Source organism: Opisthocomus hoazin, chromosome 4, assembly GCF_030867145.1.
Source record: "Opisthocomus hoazin isolate bOpiHoa1 chromosome 4, bOpiHoa1.hap1, whole genome shotgun sequence".
In the NCBI taxonomy this organism is placed as follows: domain Eukaryota; kingdom Metazoa; phylum Chordata; class Aves; order Opisthocomiformes; family Opisthocomidae; genus Opisthocomus; species Opisthocomus hoazin.
This window is the reverse complement of record NC_134417.1, coordinates 56911868-56933904: the sequence shown is the minus strand read 5'-3', so window position 1 is coordinate 56933904 and position 22037 is coordinate 56911868. Positions and strand designations below refer to the sequence as shown.

General features: G+C 40.9%; 1 protein-coding gene and 1 long non-coding RNA gene across 2 annotated transcripts in view; both read right to left on the bottom strand.

Annotated features, from left to right (window-relative positions):
* Window positions 1-463: 463 nt before the first annotated feature.
* Window positions 464-4963, bottom strand: LOC142361046 (uncharacterized). Its single transcript, XR_012763582.1, has 6 exons — window positions 4805-4963; window positions 4234-4343; window positions 2940-2980; window positions 2669-2808; window positions 2099-2222; window positions 464-701 (listed from the first exon to the last, which is right to left on the bottom strand). It is a non-coding gene; the product is annotated as an uncharacterized LOC142361046 (long non-coding RNA).
* Window positions 4964-19032: 14069 nt separating this feature from the next.
* Window positions 19033-22037, bottom strand: part of SKAP2 (src kinase associated phosphoprotein 2) — a 119764-nt gene continuing 116759 nt past the window's right edge. The window contains exons 12-13 of the mRNA XM_075419102.1: window positions 20883-20984; window positions 19033-20473 (exon numbers count right to left, since the gene is read on the bottom strand). Of these exons, the coding sequence (XP_075275217.1) occupies window positions 20892-20984 (93 nt within the window). The 3' untranslated portion in view covers window positions 19033-20473; window positions 20883-20891. The remainder of the gene's footprint in view (window positions 20474-20882; window positions 20985-22037) is intronic.

Below are 22037 nucleotides of genomic sequence, written 5' to 3'. Positions count from 1 at the left end.
ATCCCCGTGTATCAGATGATTAATAAACTGGAGCTGTTTGTTTTGTCCACATACTTCAGAATCAGCTACATTCTCTACTGCAAATATTTCTGTGGCAGATTCAAATCTACCAATACATGCTAAGAAAGGCAACTAGTGCTGGGCAGTTTCTAACCATGGAGGAGAAAAGGCTCTCCACTTTTCAGGACTGACAGTTCCTCATATGATAAACCTGTCAGAAGTGTTACCTAACATTGTTGTCTGCATCGCAATCTGTTTCCCAGTAACACTGGGTCTGAGTAGCAGTAATAGAATTAATTATACTTCATTTTGCTGTCTTTAACAGTATTGACCAAATTTTAGAACAAATGAGAAGCGCTTATCAAGCTTGAAGAAAATAATCCATCAGTGGCACAATTTAAATTCTCTGCAGTTCTCTTATTAATCAAAGTAACACTTACTATCCTATCTCCACTTCCCATTAACAGTCATTAAGCACTGTTGCTGATTGAAGCAATTTCTTTAGGGATCTCAACCTCATTTTTAAGAGAATCTTCTACAGTGGAAAACAATATCATACAGGAACAGCGACTTCAAGAGAGGAAGAAGGTTCTTCAATCATGTTCTGACCTTGACATTTCTCTGCAGCAGAAGTTCACCAAGTACACAACCAACACGCTCCAAACTTCTGCCGTCTTTCTTCCAGCAGCACCAGTGCCCCACTGTTAACCAAGGAGGAAAACACCACTTCAAAAGATGGTTATAGCCAGCAGGTTAAGTGTTGTTAACTGTTGTACTGGCCTGCATTGGTGATTATTAGTTATAGAGACTTTTCGTACACAGGGAACCAATAAACAAAAAAGAAATCATGAGACGGCTCATTCTGTCACCTCACTGTCAATCTTCAGAGAAATCCAAGCCATGATAAATCTCAAAGGTTATGTGGTACAGAAAAGATTTCTGATGTTGACTTTTTCTCCCCGTTATAAACAATGTCACAGATTGATAGCTTTTGTTGGAATAAATGCAGCCCTTCTCCCAGCAAGCCTAGCACACGGATGTAACACAAAGGGGCAGGGAAAAGCCTGGGCGGTAAGCGTGGAGCTGCGGCAGCACAGATCAATACGCGTTCAGGGCTGTGGGTGCATTGTCTGATCCACGCTGCCGATCCCAGGCTGGCAGGGGCACGCGACCACGCAGGGTAACAAAAACCGCTTTATTATTCTGGGGGTTCCCGTGACTCTATGCACTTTCAAGGAGGTTGTTCTGTGGATGGGGCTTGTCGGATTCCCTGCAAGACCCTCAGGTTTACTGATTTTACAAGTCTTCACCTTGTGCCGTTGTCCCCTAACTCAGCACTTCCCGGAATATTTCACTTTAACTCCTTGAAACAGTTTTAGGGAAAATGCTTCTTTTCCTAAATCAGGAACAATACTGGGAGGTCAGAGAAACCAGAGGTAGCTTATATGTGAGCAGAAGTAAAAATCCCAACCTATGATGTGTCGCAGCAATGTTTATGTGCAAGGCAGATGTTCACCACATCACAATTCAGCTTGGCAAAAGGGGTATTTCAGAGCCTGACTGCATCTCAGCATTTCCACACCTCTCTCAGAGCAGGACTTGTATTGACTGGCCATTTTTGTCAGGTACCCATCTGCCTCTTGGCCTTTAAACACATTTTTTTCTGGCTAGTGCATGGCTGTGGCCATATCAGACCTAGTATTAGCTTTATTTGATCCAAACCTCCAACATTCAAGAACTCATAAGACTGATCATAAATGTTCACACTGGGAACTGTTTCCAGAGTTTGCCACCCATCATACTGAGTAACTGAGTTCACTTTATCCTTTCAGGGAAGAAAAATCCATCAGTGCTACTAAATATAGAGACATCACTTCTGCTTAAGAAGCACTTGACCTGCAAATTAGTAGGAGCCGGGGAATATTTTAGGGAAGTATCACTGGATATCTGCACAGATCTCATTGTGTCAGTGTCTCTATTGTCAAAAAACAGGTTAAGGGCCTCAATGAGCATTGGGTTTATCCTAGTGTGGCTATTTCATACCCACCACCACAGCCCTTCCACTTCAGGAAAAAAGAGGAAAATAATGCCTACTTACCACCTCCACTCGTGGCTGTACCAGATGAAAACACTGTATGACCTTGGAATGTGGTGTTTGAACTGCTTGCTGATTTTATTCCATATGTAAACAGTAGGCTGAGTATCAGATGGGGAAAATTCAGCTTAAAATAAAGGGAAGAACAAAACACCATTTAAGTCTTATGCAGCTAACTACACAATTCCAGACTCCACGATATGAAATGTTAGACTAGATTTTGGATCAATGTAATACCTACTCCCATTAAAGCACTTAAAAAGGAAAATGTCTTACAAAGTGTCCTATTAGGCTGACAAATTTACAACACTAGGAATAGAAAACCAGAATACGGCATTGTGTTCAGGGAGCATGAATGGATTTCAGCTCTGTAGTGTTTCATCTGTATGAAGAAGGTTAGATAGCCTATCACATACCTTCTCACTATTTATTAGCACCACTTGCTACAGACACATGTATTAAAGTAAATTAACAATCAATTGTGGAGTGAATTATGGCAGATGTAGTGGGACTGAATAGAGGCACACGAGAACATAGTGCGTTTAAGCTTCCATCTCTGCATATGTCACTTACCATTAATGCTGAAGATGATTAGAAGGAAAATCCTTTTCCACATACTCCCACACACTGGACATCACCCTGGCAAAGCCCGTGGTGTAGGGTGGGAATGTTCAGCTCTGTTCTTCAGTAGCTCCATGCGGAGCCATAGAGCTCTGCTGATAGAAAATCTAAGAACTCCATTGATGTACAGATGATTGACACAGTAAAATCATTTAAACAAAGGAAACACAGGGGAAAAAAATATAGGAAGATAGGAAGGTTCATTCTCTGCATAAAATCTTACCTTCTCTTTCTCCTTCATGAGTTTAGTCCTGGTTGTAAGTCCTGTAAACCCGACAGAATACAAAGTCACTAATTGCAGTGCAGCTATTGAAATAATTTATGCCACAGCATCCATAGCTTCCTGTCATCTTTCTAGGGCACTTGGGCTGCAGCAACTATGTATTCTAATAAGTTAACTCATTGCATTATATAGCCTGTTAGTCAAACGAAGTGTTGGGAACAGTCTGTTCCCAGTCAAGCCAGAGAAGGCTGTTTGTTTAACCACAGTGGTATTTTACAAAAAGTAAGCACATTTAATACCACAGTCATAGAGCTGTAGACATTTTTGTCGTATTAAAATGGACAGATACATGACAGGACAAGGGGAAAAAGGCAATTTTTATTCTTATGCTTTTAATTTTTAATGTGAGCATCATATTCTAATAAGCGCTTCCAGCACAACTTACATAATAGAAAAATAAAATATCTCTGCACAGAACCAACAGTCATATAATGTTGAAGGTCACTTGCCTTGCAACTTTACAAAGAGTTCATTGATATGATGCAAGAGCAAGGCAAATAAATGTAATTAAAATACACTAAAAACAATAATAAAAATCACTGGCTTTTGTTTACACTGGAAGTGAGCAGGAACCATATTACCTCTGCAAACTATTTTCATTTAGCACAATTCAGGCGGACTTATTGCCATGACCTTTTAAAAATGTAAAAGTGTGAATCGATAGCCTTTCAGCGGTACGACCGCAGGAGCAGAATCGGCCACGCTGTGGTGGTGTGTATTTCTGCATCAGAAGGCAGCTGAAACCTAATTATCGTCAATCACATTGAGGTAAGTCAAGGTGGTGACGAGCACTTTGCAGGTGAGCGTAGGTGAGCACCTGCCTATGGGGATGCCTTTCTGCGCACGAGCACGTACCCACCGCTCTTCTGACGCCCACGAGGCAAGATTGAAAGGTGAGTTATAGGCAGTGTCACTCATTTACAATAACTAACACCAGCCTGTCAGAAACATCAACCTGCAAATGACGTATGAAGGGGCTGGCAGGCTGCCACCCTCCTGCAGACCTTGCAGCCACGAACCACGCCGCATCATTGAGGTCATCACCGCGCTTACTTGGACGCCGGCCATCCGGTACTAACAAAATAACAGCTGGCCAATCAGCAACATTGCTCAAGTCCAAGGACAACTTAAGAAAACTTCTTCTGATATTTCTTTCTCCTCCTCTCCCAAAACGCCAGTCCTTACAGTTCATCCTCGGCAGTCACGGATTGGGGAGGAGGGGTGTCCCACAAACCTGCTGATGATGATGGCTGTCGCATCGGTGCCACTTCTGGAGCTATGAAGAGAATTCTGAAATGTTCATCAGGACCCAGATCAAACGTTTTGTAAAATTAATCTCTCCACCTATCGGCAAAATATTAACACATGCAAGCGCTTAGTTTCATGCGATGGCCTGAATATGAAAGCCCAGCACTATTCAAACACACTTCAGTGAAAGACACATGAGGTTGTCAAACGGTATTCTATCAGGAAAATGCTGGCAACTCGGTGCAGCTCTTCTGAATGCTAAGCCGTGGCTCACAGGTCTGAGCCTGGCAAAGCAACCGGCTTTAAACCACCCTTCCGTAGTCTGAACCCCCCTCCAAACCAGCTTCTCCTGGTACACACCAGGAGGTCCTTAATACCCAGTATAACCGGAATACCATCTGCAGTCTTAGAAACATTAAAAAATGGGCTGATAACCCAGAATGCCCACTGTTTGTTGTGTGGAGTCTACCAATAATGACACTAAACAGAAAAAATGAAAAAGAAACAAATGCCTTATTCTGAGCCAGTGACAGTTTTTTCCAGAAATGCCTATTCACCTTTGAACCTTTGAATCTTTGCATGCCAGAGGAAGATCAGCAATGCAGGTTGGCTCATCGAGGTGCCAGCCAGTATGGCCATCGAAGCACTGGGGCATCTGTGCCACCGGCGAGTCGCTCAGGTGTCTTCCAGCTCAGCGACAGCCCCTCCAGCAGCCACCACACCAGCCTCACGCAGCCTCTCCTGTTGGTCAAGAATTAATCTCAGTAAGCAGGAGATGCACAAATACATCTGATGTCACCCTGGGTTTGGAGGCTGGTCACCAGGAAAACCTCTTGGCAAGCACTGAGCTGCTGCTTAGTGCTACTGGAGGGAGGGGTGCAGGATTTAAGAAAGCCAGGTACAAAAGCACAGCCAAAACCTGTGCCTTACAAGTGAGGTGGGAATACCATCACATCACTTAACTCTCGTAAGAGTTCAGATCAACAAAATAAGTTACTTTCTCTTTATTGGTCCTAAACCAGCTTTAGCTCCTTTTCTATATGGGAAGTTATTTGCTGTGTAAATGTCCACTGAATTTATGTGATGATAGGATCTACCACACAACCACCACACAGAACATCCTTCAGCACTGTGCTTCACAGTATACTAAGCTTCCCATCTCCCACAAGTACTGTAAAGTGATTGTTGTTGACCATTGTCTTGTTTTAATGTCTCCTAAATAGTAATAAACTGTAACAGTAAAAAGGAAAAAAAAGGTAATGTTTTATTCTGCTCCAAGTAATGTATTTCTCAAGGACTAATATATGATGAAAAAATAAATTTCCCCTCTGGCAACTTAATTTGTAGATAACTGTGTGGTTTGAAGATAGGATTTTTACATTAAACTTGGAATCTGCATGACTGTTTAACATCATTAAGGGAATATTATATTGACTGCAAGTAACTGGTTTCCATGTGATTATATCAATCTATTTCTGTAAGACTGTACACTAGTTGTTCCCCTAGAGTACTCTTTGTAATGCTGAGAAAGTGTCAGAAATAATGACTGTCTACCTATATCTGCAATAAAACGTAGAGCATGGATATTATAGTTGTAAGTATCAAAGATTTATTTCATGACTTCAGGTAATGATGAATCTTTTAGCACAACTAATGTCTAGAGGAAACCTCTCTTCTTCTCTGAGCTGTCACATGGAGACTATTTATAGGGCCCTTAGTGCTGTGGGGCTTTAGCATAAAGAGGCAATGTGTCTGAGGTGCCACTGGATGGAAATGTTAGCAAGGGCTCCCTCTCATTGAAGATCTTTTAGTAGATGGCATTAGATTCCCTCTTTGTGTGTTTACGTCCCCCCAAAGACAGGGGACAGATGTTTAACATCAGACCATTAATCCCTTAGCCCAGGTTCCTGTGACAGCGCAAACCCAACAGAATGAGCCCTTTGCCTTTGCTCAGTGTAAATGCCGCAATTTACTGCTGATTTACAGAGTAGGGTCAGGCCATTAGAAACTTGGCAATCTTCTGTACAGCTGGAAAACAATATGCACGATAAGCTAAAATTCAATACCTTCTTGCACTAATTAAATGGGTTCCCACCAGGACAAAAACACAAATTACAAACAGGGCTTTTCTGCATCCCTATGCATTTTTCCCTGCAGATGTGACCGTGCTTTATTTGGGTCCCTTTCTCCTGACCACAGTCAAAGATTTAGCTCACATTTGCAGGACGAGGAGCTGCGCTCTGATCAGCACTGCCTCCGTTGTATATTTTTTCCCATTCCCCATTCCAGTAGTCTCGGTTTTAAACCGGCTGGTTTATCCCTCATCATTGGTCAGGGCAGGCAGGTGGATGACAAAACCAGCAAGGAACGCTACAAAAATCCTAGCCTAATTTCATTACACAGATGGGCATTTAGACAGCAGATGCATCCTTTAAACTAGCAGCTCACAAACATCGTCATTCTAGAAAACAAAACAACGGCAATACAACTGCATCCTTCATTTCAAGTCCAGGATAATTAACCTTATTGCAGGACAGTGTCATGAATCTCTGTCATGAACTGTCATCTGGTGACATCGTGAGCAGAAGTAAATATTGAAGCAAACTTGTTCCGAAGCATAGAAGTAATACAGTGACAGGTCTTGTAGAGAGAGTATTGGGGGGGGGGGGGGACAAAAAAAACCAGAAAAGTCATTTCATACTTCTGAAATATGCCTGAAATAATTGGGATTCACGTATCTGAAATATAAACTCTGTCATTCATCAAGAGAAATAATAGTCTTTATATACTTATAAGCCCCCAAATGAAAACCTAAACAGAGCATGTGTGTTCAGGTGGGACTCTGGAGCTCTCCCAACAACATTTTGCTGAATAGTGAATAATATTCAGCTCAAGTATGGTTTGCTTCCAGACTTATTCACTGAGAAGAAACAGCAAGATTCTGAACAGCTGGAGGTTTAAGTAAAAAACAAAAATAGCTACAGGCTTTAACTCAGATCCAAATGGTATGAATAATAACAATAAAAAAATACCTGGTAACTATAAATCTCATCAACCAATGTAAAAGAACATTCTAAATCTATTAATATTTCCAGAGACATTATCTCTCTGCCACCCCACTGCTTTGTGACTTGTTGTATCAGCGATATTATTTGCCTTAAAGCACGAGCTAAGTGTTTTTCTTCCCCTGCGACGAGAATCGTCCACAGCCTTCACAAGCTACAGCCCACTGCTCCCCTGCAGGAGGACTGGAGCATCATTAACAACGCAAGACACTTCAGGCACAAGTTGAGGCTCCAGCGTCTCCAAACCTTTCTGTCTCCCATCAAAATTCATATCCTGTCACTATTCTAGGAGCAGAAAGGCTTCTCATTACAGCATCATTCCCCTCTTGCAAGAAACACTGATTGCTGCACTGGTGGCTTTGGAAGGCAAAGATGTAATTTAGCAAAATAATGTACCATGCTGATTAATTTAATGTAGCCCATGACTAATTATGGTAATTCATTACATCTACAATTAGGCTAAGTAATTTATTGCACTGCAGTCTCATAAAGCAGAGGATTTATATCGAGTTTTGAATGTCACCCAAAGGACATTTCTGTACCTTGTCTTTACTGAGGCGGAATAAGGCTGCCAGCTGAGATGAGCCCAAAAAAAAAAAGGGGGGGGGGGGGGAAGCCCTCCACGCACCCTTCCTGTGCCACGTTTGATGTTTGTATTGCGGGCAGCATGCAGGCGCTAGAAGGGCTGTTCTGGCTACAGCCTCCTCCTCTTCCTCCTCCAACTGCACCTTTGTGCAGATTATTTGGCATTGCCTTCCCATTTCTTTTAAGCCGCATCGCAATTTTATTCACTGTGAACCCTGCACACCTGATACACCAAATGGAAAACCTGCTGGGCTGTCCCTGAATACGATCTGGAGATGACCAAGAGAAAAAAGGGAGAGAAAAAACCCCCACGTTTATTGTCTGTGGGTTTCTCTGCCGCTTTTGCAGAGTACATTGCGGTCTGTCTCAACAAAGGCTTTTGCTCGCCTTGGAGAGATGAAAGGGGGACATTTCCCCTCACTTCGGAAAGCCGCGACGCGCACACGGCATTATTGTGAAATACAACCTCGCTTGTACCCTGCAGCAGGGTTTGCTGCAGCAATGGTGCACTTCAGAGACCAATTTGTTTAGCTGATCACTGTCTCTTTGACGTGGCTGCAAATGTTACCTTTCTTTTTCAATCAAAAACACAGCAGGGTGTGCCATCTGTTTGGCACAGCCTTCACTCTCTTCCCCGATGCCTTTTTGTGCAGATCATTTTACATGGCAATTTGCACGAATCTTTTATACCTTGATTTTGGTAAACATTTCTGCTTTCTTTTTTTAAATAACATGTCGCTCTGCCGAGTATCTCCAGTGTTTAAAAAAGAGGATAAAGAAGCAGTGTGAACACAGGCAGTAAAATAGAATAAAAAGTATCTTAAAAAAATATTTTCTGAGCAAATGTCTGCCTGTCACTACACTGATTATTTAAAATAGACATGTTTACCAAGACTGGCTAACGCATTTTACACTGCTGTGTTCCACATCATTTTCCTGCTTATATCTTACCTGGCAGGCACGGCTAATCAGAAGATTAATTTAACCATTTGAAAGACCTTTTTAAAGCAGGTTAACAAAAAAATAGCCACCGTATTAAATTGTCATTATATAACAAAAGCTAGCAGTAAAGCGGTTAACTATTTTTTCCCCAGCTCAGATGCTGCTCGGAGCAATGAAACCCCCTAAAGTAGGAACAGATGATCAGCACCACAAGCCGAAGCCATGGGGATGCTCATGGAGTTGTGAATGCTTCTCGGCATACAAATGAATTATCCTCATTCTTCTCCTGCCGGAGCATATAGGCCAGACCTCATTAGGATTCAATATCGCTCTGCTTTTCTAATGTTAATGTTCCAGTTATATAAGAAATGTGAAAAAGGGCTACGTATGGGGGGACGTGGGGGGGCAGGGGGAGCTGATGCCACAGTTATGGTCAACACGATGCCAGAATTTGGAAAGCAGCCCTTCATATTTTTGAGGAAATTACCCTGGTTTCCTATCTTCTTTCTCAGTCCTAATGCAGCATTTTGTCCTCTCCTCCCTCTAACAAGCAGGTTTTAATCGTGCACCTCTGCCACAGCTACAGCAACTGCAAAATCAGGTTTTATAGCCTTTTTTTGGAGGAGGAAGGGGGGGGGGAGGACGATGCGTGACTAAACATCAGATTGTGAAAGCTCCGAGTTCATTTTGCTGTGAAAGGAAACATTGCACTTTATGTTAATAAACAACTGTAGGAGTTTTCAGCATCCAGGAATAACTCAGACATTAGGCTGCGTTCTTTTGTCTGGAGAGCAGCAAGCAGGGTAATGAAAACAAAACCCACTAAGACATAAAAATACAATTTATACCTTTTTATCAAGCAAAGAGAAAGTTGGTTAACGTTTGAAAAGAGAGCAGTAATGTATATTTATTGACAATTTTATTGTAATAATTAGATGTTTACACAGTCTGGACATTGTGGCTAAATCACTTCCAGCATGTTTATTTGTAAAGGGCTGTTTCCAGGGCAGTGTAGTAGGCTCATTAAGAAGACAGACTGCATTAAGATGCAAAGAAATTACTACTTCCCAGGCTTTGCTTCACTGGCTTGGATTTAAAATAAGAAAAAAAAAAAAAAAAAGGAAGAAAAATTAAAAGCCTAACAGCAGTATCATCCGAATACCTAACAGCCTAGAAATTATGAAGTAAAATGGAGAGTATTTTCTCCTGTAAAGGAAACTTCATCTTTTCTGTTCCAAAATAATGTGGTATTGTACATTTGAAACAATGTACAACATTATGGATGCCACTTTCAAGTGCCTCTTTGTGGCTGTTAATATGTATCTCTTCAACACTTATATTTATTTGTTGCACTCCAGCTACATGACTACGTGATATTTAAGATACACCTTCCTTTTCTTACTTTTTTTCTGGCAGTGCTGTTAGTTCACCTTTAGGAAGTCTTTAAGCCAGCATTCAGTTCACACATTTATTTGATGTGTAGGTGCCTTTTTTCCTTCAGCCAAAGAAGGATCTCTCTTTTTACTATGAGTCTTCAGAAATGTTCATTATTAACCAGGAAACTATTGCATGTGTCTTTTTTAGGCAACTAAACAAGATAAACTTTTATCCTTAGTCTGGATAAATCTAAACTCTTTACAGAACCCTATTTGGGGGCTTTTTCACTAATCAATCTAAAGCCTTTTTTTTTGATCTGAAGTGAATTTCACATATGGTAAGAGAGATTTAACACCAATTACAGACTTTTTCTGGTTTTACAAAGCTAAGAGAAAGGAAGGCAGCCGAAACAGAAAGAGCTCTCAGTAACGCAGCCTTAATGAGAAAGTCCTTCTACATCAAGTTCTGCACAGAAGAGCACAGCACTGCATTTAGTGCAACATCCATTTTAAAATTTAAACTCTTCAAAAATTAAGGCAGTAAATAGGCTATAACATTGCTCCTGCCCAAGTATGTTTCAATTACAATTAAGTAATCAATATGCAGTGTTTATTGCTGAAAGATTACGCATAAAGAGGCGCACATAAAAGGAAACGTGTGCTTAAACCTTCCCGACTCCCCTTCCACTGCTGTTTAGCTAGAAAGAATGCTATTTTTCCCCAGAAGCAGACTTGTTAAATGCCATCCAGTACATTCTATATAAATGCTGTCTGCTCCCTGCCCTCACAAATAAAAACAAAGACGATAAAAGAAATGGATAAAGAGATGTCAGTTTGCAAAGAAAATACCGGGTTGTATTTCCTGAAAGATGCACAAGTCAACTACAAACTTGAAATATTACAGATTTAGTTTTACAAGTCAATCACAGCTATATATTTGGCCTCGTAATTACTGTCAGTTTTGACAGGGAAGGCAATAATTTTTTTTCCTGACATGTGAGTTTCAATAAAATCAGGTAGCCACATCACAGAACACTTTCTTACACAGAGAATTAAAAGGACTCCTCACAGAGATAACGAATACTGCCAGGATTAAATATATGTCATACACTCAATTAAAGTATAGGAAAAAAAAGAGGACTATCCTTACAGGTGGACCTGATTCAAAGCCTATTACAAGGATGAGAATGTTTCTATTTACTTGAGTAGACTCTGGAAAAATCCTTTCTGTTCTCAGAAGAGGGGAAAGAACCAACAGACAAAACTGAAGACTTTTTTTTGCCTTTTTCTCTATTTCCTAAGACATTTAGACACCAAAGCAGTAACTAAAATTTAACTACCTGAAGTGAATAAATGGCTACAATTTGAAATTGTAGCTATTTTGCTTAAAAATGCATGCTTTCCACAGCAATTAGAATTAGCATAATGTTGCACATACTCAAAATTGGTTTAATACCTGGTACAGCCAAACACGCTTTAAGACAAAGTAAGGTATATGATACTCGAAAGAAGCCTTTAACTTTTCTAAAAGGTACTAACTGTGGGCCAAATTAATTGCTGAGGTAATGAACCAACATGCTTGCTGGGAAGAAACTGGTGAACTTGGTTCCTGCTTGGAGCTTGTGAAGTTGAACGGGGATGAGGAATACATGAACCCACAAAGCAGTGGCATTTTTAGTCTACCAGGCAAAGAAAAACTAAGACTGGACTTGTATTTATTCTGCTATTTCAGAGCGGTGTCATCTCACCACTGACTTACAGAATTGCAGGAAACTGGCCCGGAACAGATCTGAGGAGGTCATTTAGCACCTGCCCCAACCCCAAGGCAGGAATCACCATGGTTCAGTCATTCCTAGCAGGCGAGTTCATCCCCTGCAGGTTCTCCAAGTCCTCCAGAAATGGAAATCACAGAAGCTCCCCAGGCAACTCACTCCAACGCTTCGCTGCCCTCACCACTGGAAAGCCTCACCTTCTGCCTAGTCTGACTCTACCTGGGAGCAATGTAAGCCTGTTATTTTGTAGTGTGATCCAATGATTAACATGATCCCGTTTAGCAAACTAGGGGTGTAAACCTTGCTACAGACAAAAGGCCACTCATGCATTCCTAACACGAGATGGAGCAAACGATAAAAATCACCAGTTCTTCTGAAGCTATGCCCTGTGCCACTCACCCCTCATTCAGAAGGGGTGGAATTACACCCTGGGCAGACCGGAGCAGACACTGCACAGGCTCCTGGCTAGGCAAAAGCTGTATTTCCTGCTACTTTCAGAATGTGTAACTCGATTAAGTCCTCAGGACTGGACTTCATTATGAGAGCAAAAAATTCAGCCTAGAGAAAATAGAATACACTGGGAGACATGGGGACTGTCAGTGGCCCATATACAGATGTTATAATTCTGTGTCAGTATACCTATATAGCAAGACAAATCCTCATTATTATACACTTACTTATTGGCTGAAAGGACAGAGGCACAGCCAAAGCATTCATCTGCCATTGACAGCTGTCTATAATAAAGGTTGCCGAAGACAGTATCTGCTCCTATACAATTTAGATTCGGTAGGGAAAGGGAGGGGACAATGTAACAGACGGGGTCAAACACAACTTTTCACTACACTGGTGCACCGCTGGCGTACCTGCGATGTTTTCAGAAGAGTAAGTCCCCATTAATTCTGGCATAATCAATCAGACTTCAGTCCAGAGTCTACAGACCATCAGTGTGTGAACTGGGAGTTCAAAATGAGTAGCAGGTAAAATACGTCCATCTGGTTACAAGAACCATCTTACACCAAGGAGATCTTCTCTGGGCAGCTGGAGATCAGAACCACCAAAGTCATTTGCTTTGTGTTCATAATACTCCCCGTATTTGTCAACTGCTGGGCACAGAGTGATACTGAACACCAAAAAATACTTAACAGATAAATTGGCATCCTATACCCAGGTGGCTAACTCATGATGAGGGGTATTCTTTAAGCCACAAAAAATTAACTTTTCACAACACTAACAAATTGATTTAAAATCCTGTATTTCACATTTAGAAGTTTTAGGAGCTTCCAATGAAGCCAAGAGAACTATGTGACTGAATGCTTACTCTTGTCAATAAGGAGTTAATACTGTGCCCTCAAGATTTACTTACAGAACTTTCATGGAGGTTACGGGGGAGTCACATGGCTAAATTCCCTTGTTTCAGACTGTACAAGCAGAACCGACTCTGTTTTCAAGACACAGACAGTGAAAAAGACAGAAGATGTTTGTGTCATTGACAACTGCCTACATTTCATTTTTTTTTCTTTAATACCAGCAGAAATGACAACACTTAGGATGAGCAGAACATTCAAGAGCCCAGACATAGGAAGGGCAGATGCTAATAAGTATTATGATGAATGTAGTCTGAATAGCCACTGTAATTTCAGTTAATACATTTAGCAAACAGTATGTCTACTGTTACTGTTAACTAGACAAAATTATTGAAATAATTGTCTGACTTATCACAATTAATTCATAATCAAATGCTGTTTACCAAATGAAATACATATGCTCTCAGTAGCTGGTCAGTACGCTGTTCAACGATCCCTATGAGTCACTCTGGTCAGTTTTAGACTGAATTACTGTAACACATATTCCCCAAATTTCAAATGTTATAACACCTAAGCAAGGGTACTTTGCGCCAAGGCCTCCTCAACAAGGGGAACATCAACCAGAATGTGCAAAATCAAAATCCACCAAAATATATTACCTTTGCCATTCAATGAAATGGGCACAATGAAATCCCTTTGTGGTCCACGTATGCTTCTTGGAACCCTAAGCTTGTCTGAGGACACGTAAACGGGAACGTACCACATCATGGCTTCATATGCCGTTCTGTCAGATCAGGCTACAATTCCAAACCCCGATCCACAACTGATGGACAAACACTCACATAAATTGCTAGCATATTGAATTTATTGGAGATGCTCAGTAGAAACACTGCCGCTGAAGGGCCCAAGATAATATTGAACATAGATCAGTAAGAATCAGTCTTCAGCAAAGGGCCAGCCACGTAGGTCTTCACACTCCACCGCTTGCCTAAGTCTGACACAGGCCACCATTGGTACAGACTCAGGTTCACACTCTCAAGCGGGTATTTCCTTAGTCTGCAACTGAAACATCGATTTGACCCAATTCTATAAAAATCTGATGTTTCAGGAAGACGCCTCATGGTACACATTCTCCTCTTCATAATTTTGTATAAGTAAATGGATGCAGGAGTACAGTGAACACAGAGTATTTACAGGAGTGCAAGTCATAAACATGGCTTAGCAAGAGAGATTATTTTGGATGATGCCTCTGCATTTCAAAGCTTCACTCACCTTCTGAAAATTTACAAACCCCATGAGAGAAGACGTTTGTTTCCTGCACGCTGCCTCCGTAGCCATGCTAGATACATTAGAGGGAAGGCAATTCTGGTGACAAGTCAGTAATGACCTACTGGTGACCTTGGGTGGCTGTCATAAGACAGTAAGTAGCTGAACAGGGAATCTCAGCCTAGAAGTGGTGAAGTACCCATATCATCTATAACGTGTGAGCCTCAGAAGCACAAAAGAACGCACGGACAGGAACCTGGTCAGTTCACAGTCCTTTCAATGCAATTCTCTCATCTGATAATGTGGATTGCCTGTTTTTTTGTTAAGTAAGGGAAATCTAGATGCACAGATTATCTCTCCTTTCATTACAGTCTGATACCTTAAAACAAAGTCCAAAATTAGCTTGAAAACAAGGGGAAAAAATGTTGCAAAAAATGAGCCTGCAGTATTTTATTGGTACAGGCAAACAAAAATGAGTGTCTCAAAAGACACACAGATTTTCCTAAGAGGCACCTGACACAATGCATTACAAGTGCTATCACAATGGGAAAAACAGGACAAGAGAGAAGTTACTATATTAGAGCCTTTAAACAACTGGAAATATAATTTTTTAAAAAGTTATAAGTACCATTTTTATATAGTAAAGGTAGTGTGGCTATTATGAGCATGCAGACGTAAACACCTTTTAGAAAGGAGAAACCAGCATCAAAACTTGTTTGCAAGTGACTATATAATAAAACCCACTCCTCCCCACACATACGTGTGCATTCACGCCTGGCTGCTTTTAATTTAAATATAAGGAAAGAATGGCAGTCCTCTCGGAAGAGAGCAGCAGAAAGGGAAGAAGGTCCCTCTGCTTCCCTGATGCCACATGACTGTTCACAGATTTCATCTTTTCCTGTCCAGACTGAAATAAGTCTCGGAGGCTGAAGACCGCCAGTGAACAAACCGAGTTGCCCATGCCTGTCAGACTGTCTGCGCCCTCCTCTTCCCATCCTGACCCTATTAGATTTGACTATTAAAAAGCAGCATTGGGCCATATCAGCTCTTGGGTGGGAGACTGCCAAGGCACACTTCCATGCTGCTGGCGTTTGAAAGATTGATAACGAATCGGTGTAATACTTATTTTCCCCTTTAACCCAGGCAGTTCTGCACGGGGGTCAGTTCTGCGGTGCTACCTATCCTGTCTTGTAGCACGAGGTGTAAAACTAAAATCCTGATTGTCTGTGGCTGTTAAAAATCCCACAGCACTGTTAGCGAGTATGCAAGTAATTACAGCAGACTGGAAGTGGCCAAACTGGTAATTTTATTCCGCCGGCATAAATCCTCCCACTGTAACTGAATATGGATTTTTTTTTTTTCATCTCACAGCATAAACTTTAAAGTCTTGCTGTAAAATGCTCATTAGCCATCAAATATCTTTATGGAGTAGCACTTGCTTTAAAACAGAGGGTGTGAGGAAGTTTGTTCTATGGGTTGTGAGACACTGGGGCTACTTTATGATAAAAGCTCCAACACATCAGTTTGCTACACCAGAAAATTAATAGAGATAGATTGCTTTTTAGTGGCATTTGAAGCTATCTGCCTCTTCATCTACCAGCAGCTCTTCTTCTCAGACTGTCTGCACTGTTGTACTTTATTGTCCTACACATTGCTACAAGATGACACCTTGGATTTTTTTAGTTTTTCCTGTTAATTAAAAGACTTGTTCCTCCCAAAAGGCTGGGAAGAAGCTGACATTTCCAGTTTTAAATTTGACTCACGCTGGCATAGCTTCCAGGTGCAGAGGTTTTTCCTCTACTTTGCTTTGAACCCAGATCCCTGTGAATTTCTCTGTGTGGTAGTTTGGACTAAGAAAAATTCCAGGCAGCAGACACAGAATTGTCCAGATCCCATTACAAAATCGCTCCTAAACAAATCCATAAAAGGCTATGATACAACAATCTGTGGCTTATCACTGCCTGACCTGCTTTACAATTTAAAGGGAAAATACATGTATATTCCTTGGCACAACACAGTTGGCCAAGAAAGGCGGCATCCCTTTGACCTGCACGTCTTGTTACCACCTTGGCCCCCCTTTACTTCTTCCCGTAGCAAAGAGAGACCAGCCAAGTCACAGTTTCATCCCAGAAGCATGAAATACCATGCTTACATCCATCCTGAATCCACGATTTTAAGTCCACAGTTTGAGGTTGGTTGGTGCTGGTCCCTTGCAGTACGACACGGGATGCTGGGCAGGAAATGAACTCTGAAACAGAGACACAGATTTGGCAGAGCACTCTTCACTGAGCTCGGTGTCAGTTTTTCTAAATAAAGATAGAATTAAGCAGACACTTGTCTGAGAAATGTCAACTTCAAAGAAACCCTGGTAAGTGAAGGTCTTACAGTTTATCAGTATGTTGTGCTATGCAAAGTGGAAAGTTGTTTATAAGGTTTCCATGCATACACTTATTCCCACAGTTACCTACTAATAAATTTTTCATCAACTGGAAGGGGAGAGATGAGAGAAATATCAAATGGCTCATGCAGCTGAAGAGCACGCCATTGTCATCTACCTGAGTACTTTCATCACACGTTTTGATATTTTACTGCTTTCCTACAGATCCCAGTGAACTTTATCAAGCCAGGGCTCTGACCTACAGCCACAACTTCATTTTGCTTTACCTGAGATAGAAAAATGGATTTCTATCATTTGGCTATAGAGAAGTCGGTGCCTTTTTTTTGTTCAGTTCAGCTTATGGAAATAGTTGCATCTCTTTCAGAAAGAGGACAAACAGTATTCAGCAAAAGGCACTTTGAAAGTGTATTGCCTGTTTTTGAGTTACTGTTCTGAGAGCCTGATGCAGAAGCTAGCAAATTCAATGGCTTCCCGGTTTCAAGAGTCTTTGGATCAGGTTCTGAAGGGTTACTCTTTACGTTCCTTCTAATACTGTGCCATATCCAGACCGCAGAGCCAAAAACAACAAAGTTTATGCGTTTGGCTTTCAATATAGAACGGGATCTTACTTAGCATTCACATTCAGCTTAATTCCAGTCCAAGAAAGTTTTTACCACTCACAGAGAAGGAAAAGGTAAGCCAATGAGCATCACTTCTCTAAATCCTATCCATACCCCTCTCCGATGGAAGAACCGGTGTGTACACTACCATCAGTACATGCAATTAGTGGCAGTGTGCACAAAGAGGTATATCCTACCTAGATGCTGGAAAAATATGTGAACCACTTATCTGTACATAGAAGTACACGAAAAATTACCAGAGAGTGGCGTGATTATATCCGGGCGGCTCTGCTATAAAAAGCATTTGTATTACCCTTACTTCTCTGAATAAATTCAAATGACAGCCCCATTTCATTTCTTCATTCAGTCTGGAGGCCAGATGGCATTAGAATCATTTACTTCACCTTGTTGTGCTTAATTACTACAATCAACACACTATTTTCCAAATTAATCATAACAAAGTAATTTCATTAGTAACACAGCAGGCTGTTGAATTATTAGCATCATAACAGTTTGCAAACAATTAAACTTTATTTGAACCTTAAAAATTTGCAGAGTAGAACATTATTGTAAGATCTAATGGCGGCATAATACAAATTCAGAACAGAGCAAATAATCCAGCAAAACCCTGTACAAAGCATGACTTACAATCACCTTTTAAAGCACGAGCTTTCCTCCTGTTCACGGAAAGGGAAGTGCAACGTAAGTAAACAAGGAAATTAGCATTTCTACCCCTGAGTTTTGTTTAAGTTGCATTAACAGAGATTTTCTTATCCAAAAAAGGTTATGGTATTTGCACGGATCTAAAGTAAACAAGCCATCTGCGGTCCACGGCCAGCTTACTCCAAGACACTCCAAGCGGGTTTCAGGACACCTTTCACGCTTTCAGTTTCGAGGCCGTTCGTTTACTCCCTACTAACGGGGGGGGGGGGGGGGGGGGGGGGGGGGCGGGGGCCCTAAAGGCAAACCCTTGCAGACAAAAGAAGGTTTATTTCCCCGGCTGGGCAGGCCGCTGCCATGCCTTGGGTGAGGCCTCCCTCTCCTGGCAGAGCGGCAGAACAGGCGCGGGGCCGCGGCAAGGGGGAAGGGGACGGCCCCGGCCGCCTCCCCTGCCGCGAAAATTTGCTGCCATCTACCGCCGCGCCCGCGCAGCGCAGGGCAGGGCCGCGCAGCGCAGGGCCGCTCCCGGCTGGGCCCCGGCCTCTCCACCCTGGTCCTGTCCTAAATCAAGTTTCACGCGCCTGCACTTCATCTCAACGGGGGTGGGGGTGTGGGGAGCGTGTGTGTGAACTACTCCCGAAAAAGTAGGCGGAATTCGGAATTACGTAGTTAATAAAAAGACGTTTCAGAGGGCGGATTGATGACGCTGCCATGTTAACAAGGGAGAAAGGAGCTTTTCTCGCCCTGATATTAACGCTTCACATTCCGTACACAATCCACAAGTACACTTGATAAATTAAAGTAGTAAGAGATCTGAAGACCATAATCTATCATTTTAATGCTTCACTGATAACGTACAGAATCAATTTCAATGACTATCTCTTTTTAAACAAAAACACAACAGAACTCCGTACCCTGTTTGACTCCTGCTGGAATCCAGCGCACCGTCAAGCATCGTGCGTTAGCTAACAGAAAGCACAACATCTCAGTTTACTGCAAGGATCCGATTCCAAGCTCAGACCGACCTCACCTTTCAACCCGCCGTGTTCGCAGGGCCTGCCTCAAGCGTAAACAGCACAAGCAGCTACACGGGGACCTGCACAGGCTCAGCAATTCGCAGGCTGGCTGGACTGGCCTCTTTGGCAGGTTAAGGGTCTCACAAATCAAGTGTGTGGGAGGATTCAAAAAAAAGTTGATCTTGAGTGCGAATAGTAAAGCACATCTCCAAAACAAGAGGATTTAAAGTATTAACTCTGACCTGCCCAACCCCTTGTCCACAAGTGAGAGTGTTTTAGAGGACTTTTTTATATTTCAGCTGATGCTTTTATCCATAAAGTTCTGGATTTGACACTTAAGACTGCAGGTAGCTGTCATTAACCCGCAGAGAGCTGAAGATGTCCGTTGCGCAACTGGTATCAGAAACTCCACGTCAACAAGGCATCCAGATTTGACTCTGAGAAAAGCATCTGTAAGGTACAGATAAAATATTTCACGCTACCACAGACAAAAATCATTCCTACTTCCCGTTTAGCTCATGCTGACTTAGCAAAAATTGTGGGGTTTAATATATCATCTTTTTACAAATTTTCACATAATTCGTATCATCAAGTCAGAATGGTATCAGGGCAGTATTACCACCCAGGCTGATTTATTACTCCAGCAAAAGATCCAAGCCTTCATTTTGTGGTAACAAAATATTAATTAACAATACAATACTAAATATACGAGAAAAATATATCATTTGGAAACAGAATACCCGGAAGACTTGCAACATTACATGTAAATTTCCCTTGATTTTCCTAGGAAACTGCACAAAATATACAGCAAGTATTAAAAGGTTAATGCATGCATGAACTGAGTAATAGCTTTCTACTTTCGAAGTTCAGCTTAATTTTTCTAAATCTGAGGGACGGGAAACCATAGCCAAATTCCCTGAAAGAACACAAACCTAAAGCTTTACAGAGTGCTGCTAATACGCTTAAGAACAGAGCAACAGGCACTATTTGGCTGTTTGTGCCCCATATGTTAATTACCATCTATTTCATTTCCTAGCATTACAACTCTATAAAAAGTGTCTAAGAAGAACATTTCTGCAGAATTATGATCAATTACAGTTTTTAATGTTTAATATACATAAGGCAATGATCTGACTACGTTCACTGAAACCACGAAACGTGTACAGCAGAATCTTCTTCTTTCAGAGGCCGGGTCTGTAAACTGCAGCTGCACAACACTCTTGATTTCAAGTGCAGATTTCTCCTGATTAGGGAGAGGGAAGTTGAAAGTTCATCATTAACCAAAAAAAGAAAAATCAAACATGCGTATCAAACCCAGTTCAAATATCTATCCCCTTCCACAGTTTTCTGCACAGATACATACATATTACTAAAGTAACAAAACTAACTAGAAAGCACACCAATTTTATTTTACCAAAAAAAAAAATCTGGAAAAGAAACGTAGATATAAAATACATCATCTTTTGTACACCATGGTTTAATATTTCATACAGAATCCCACAAAAAGTGCTTTAATTGAACCTTCAATATATTTTGCCATAATCTTTATGTTAACAGGACTCCTACAAAGGTTCCAGGAAAGAAATACTTATGAAACAGAAAACAAGGGAACATATAAGCCATTACAGAAGATTGGATTAAAATGTACTTACCCAGGCCTCTCAAATATCATACATCTCCATTATGTAGGCTTTAGGCACCAAGCCAATGGTTCCCTTCATTTCTCCTACCCACCAGCCAAATCTATTGTACTCCTAATTGAAAACAATATGCAATATTAACCTTTAGTCTGATATAAATGCAATAGAGTTTTGTATGCAACTCCTTATGGATGCTTTTTCTTATATAAAGTTATAATCATTCCAACTGAAAATTAAAACATTACATCTTTTTGTTAGAGGCATCCACATGCAGAGTTAGGCAAAGACAGAAGTTACATTTTAAAAAAGCCAGGCATACTCAGGAAGATTTCTTAATTACGGCCACACTTCTCTATAACACCTACTAAAAATAGCTGACCTCTCCATCCTCTATCCATCACAAATGTAAGAACCTTATCTTTGTAACTAAGATCTAATAGCATAATGTTGACATACAAGAATCAACAGGGATTCTCGCAGCATCACAAGGCTGAACTCCAAGAAACTTACAATCAAGTCATTTTAAAATCTATTTCACTCAAATGTGAAGAGAACACTACATATGTAATACATAATCTCTTTCTACGGACAAAGTCTACTATTGCTTTAGGCTTGCAGAAAATTCTACGGCAGATCTCATATGTCTGACAGATGACTAATGTACTTTTCTTTGAAATTTGTTTAGGCTTAGTGAGATAAATATGAAACAAAATGAATTATAATAGTTTAAAGAAATAATATCTTCCAAAAGCAATACCAAGTAAGAGTATTGTGGGATCCAAATTCAATTTTTTTCCTATGAGGTAAATATTTTAAGATCAATCCTAACAGCGGTTCAATAAATTGTAACAGCTGAAATTGCACACACACATATATTGAGTTACAAATGAAGCATTATTAAAACAGAGACCCCATTCAAAATGGAATGATTAGTAAGATAGAAACTACTTTGGAACAAACATGGAAAATAGAAAATACATAGATATTTCTGATAAGCAACATCTGCTTCCTGCTACGCTGCACTTCTGACAAGAAAAGCAAAAGGCTGTAGGGTTCTGAATTAATGGTCCTACTGAGATGAAGCTATTATTTTGACTGTAGATAAAGTTTTTTCAGTTATAAATAGTCAAGTGGAGCTTAAGGGTTAATGGAGTTTCATTAGAGCCT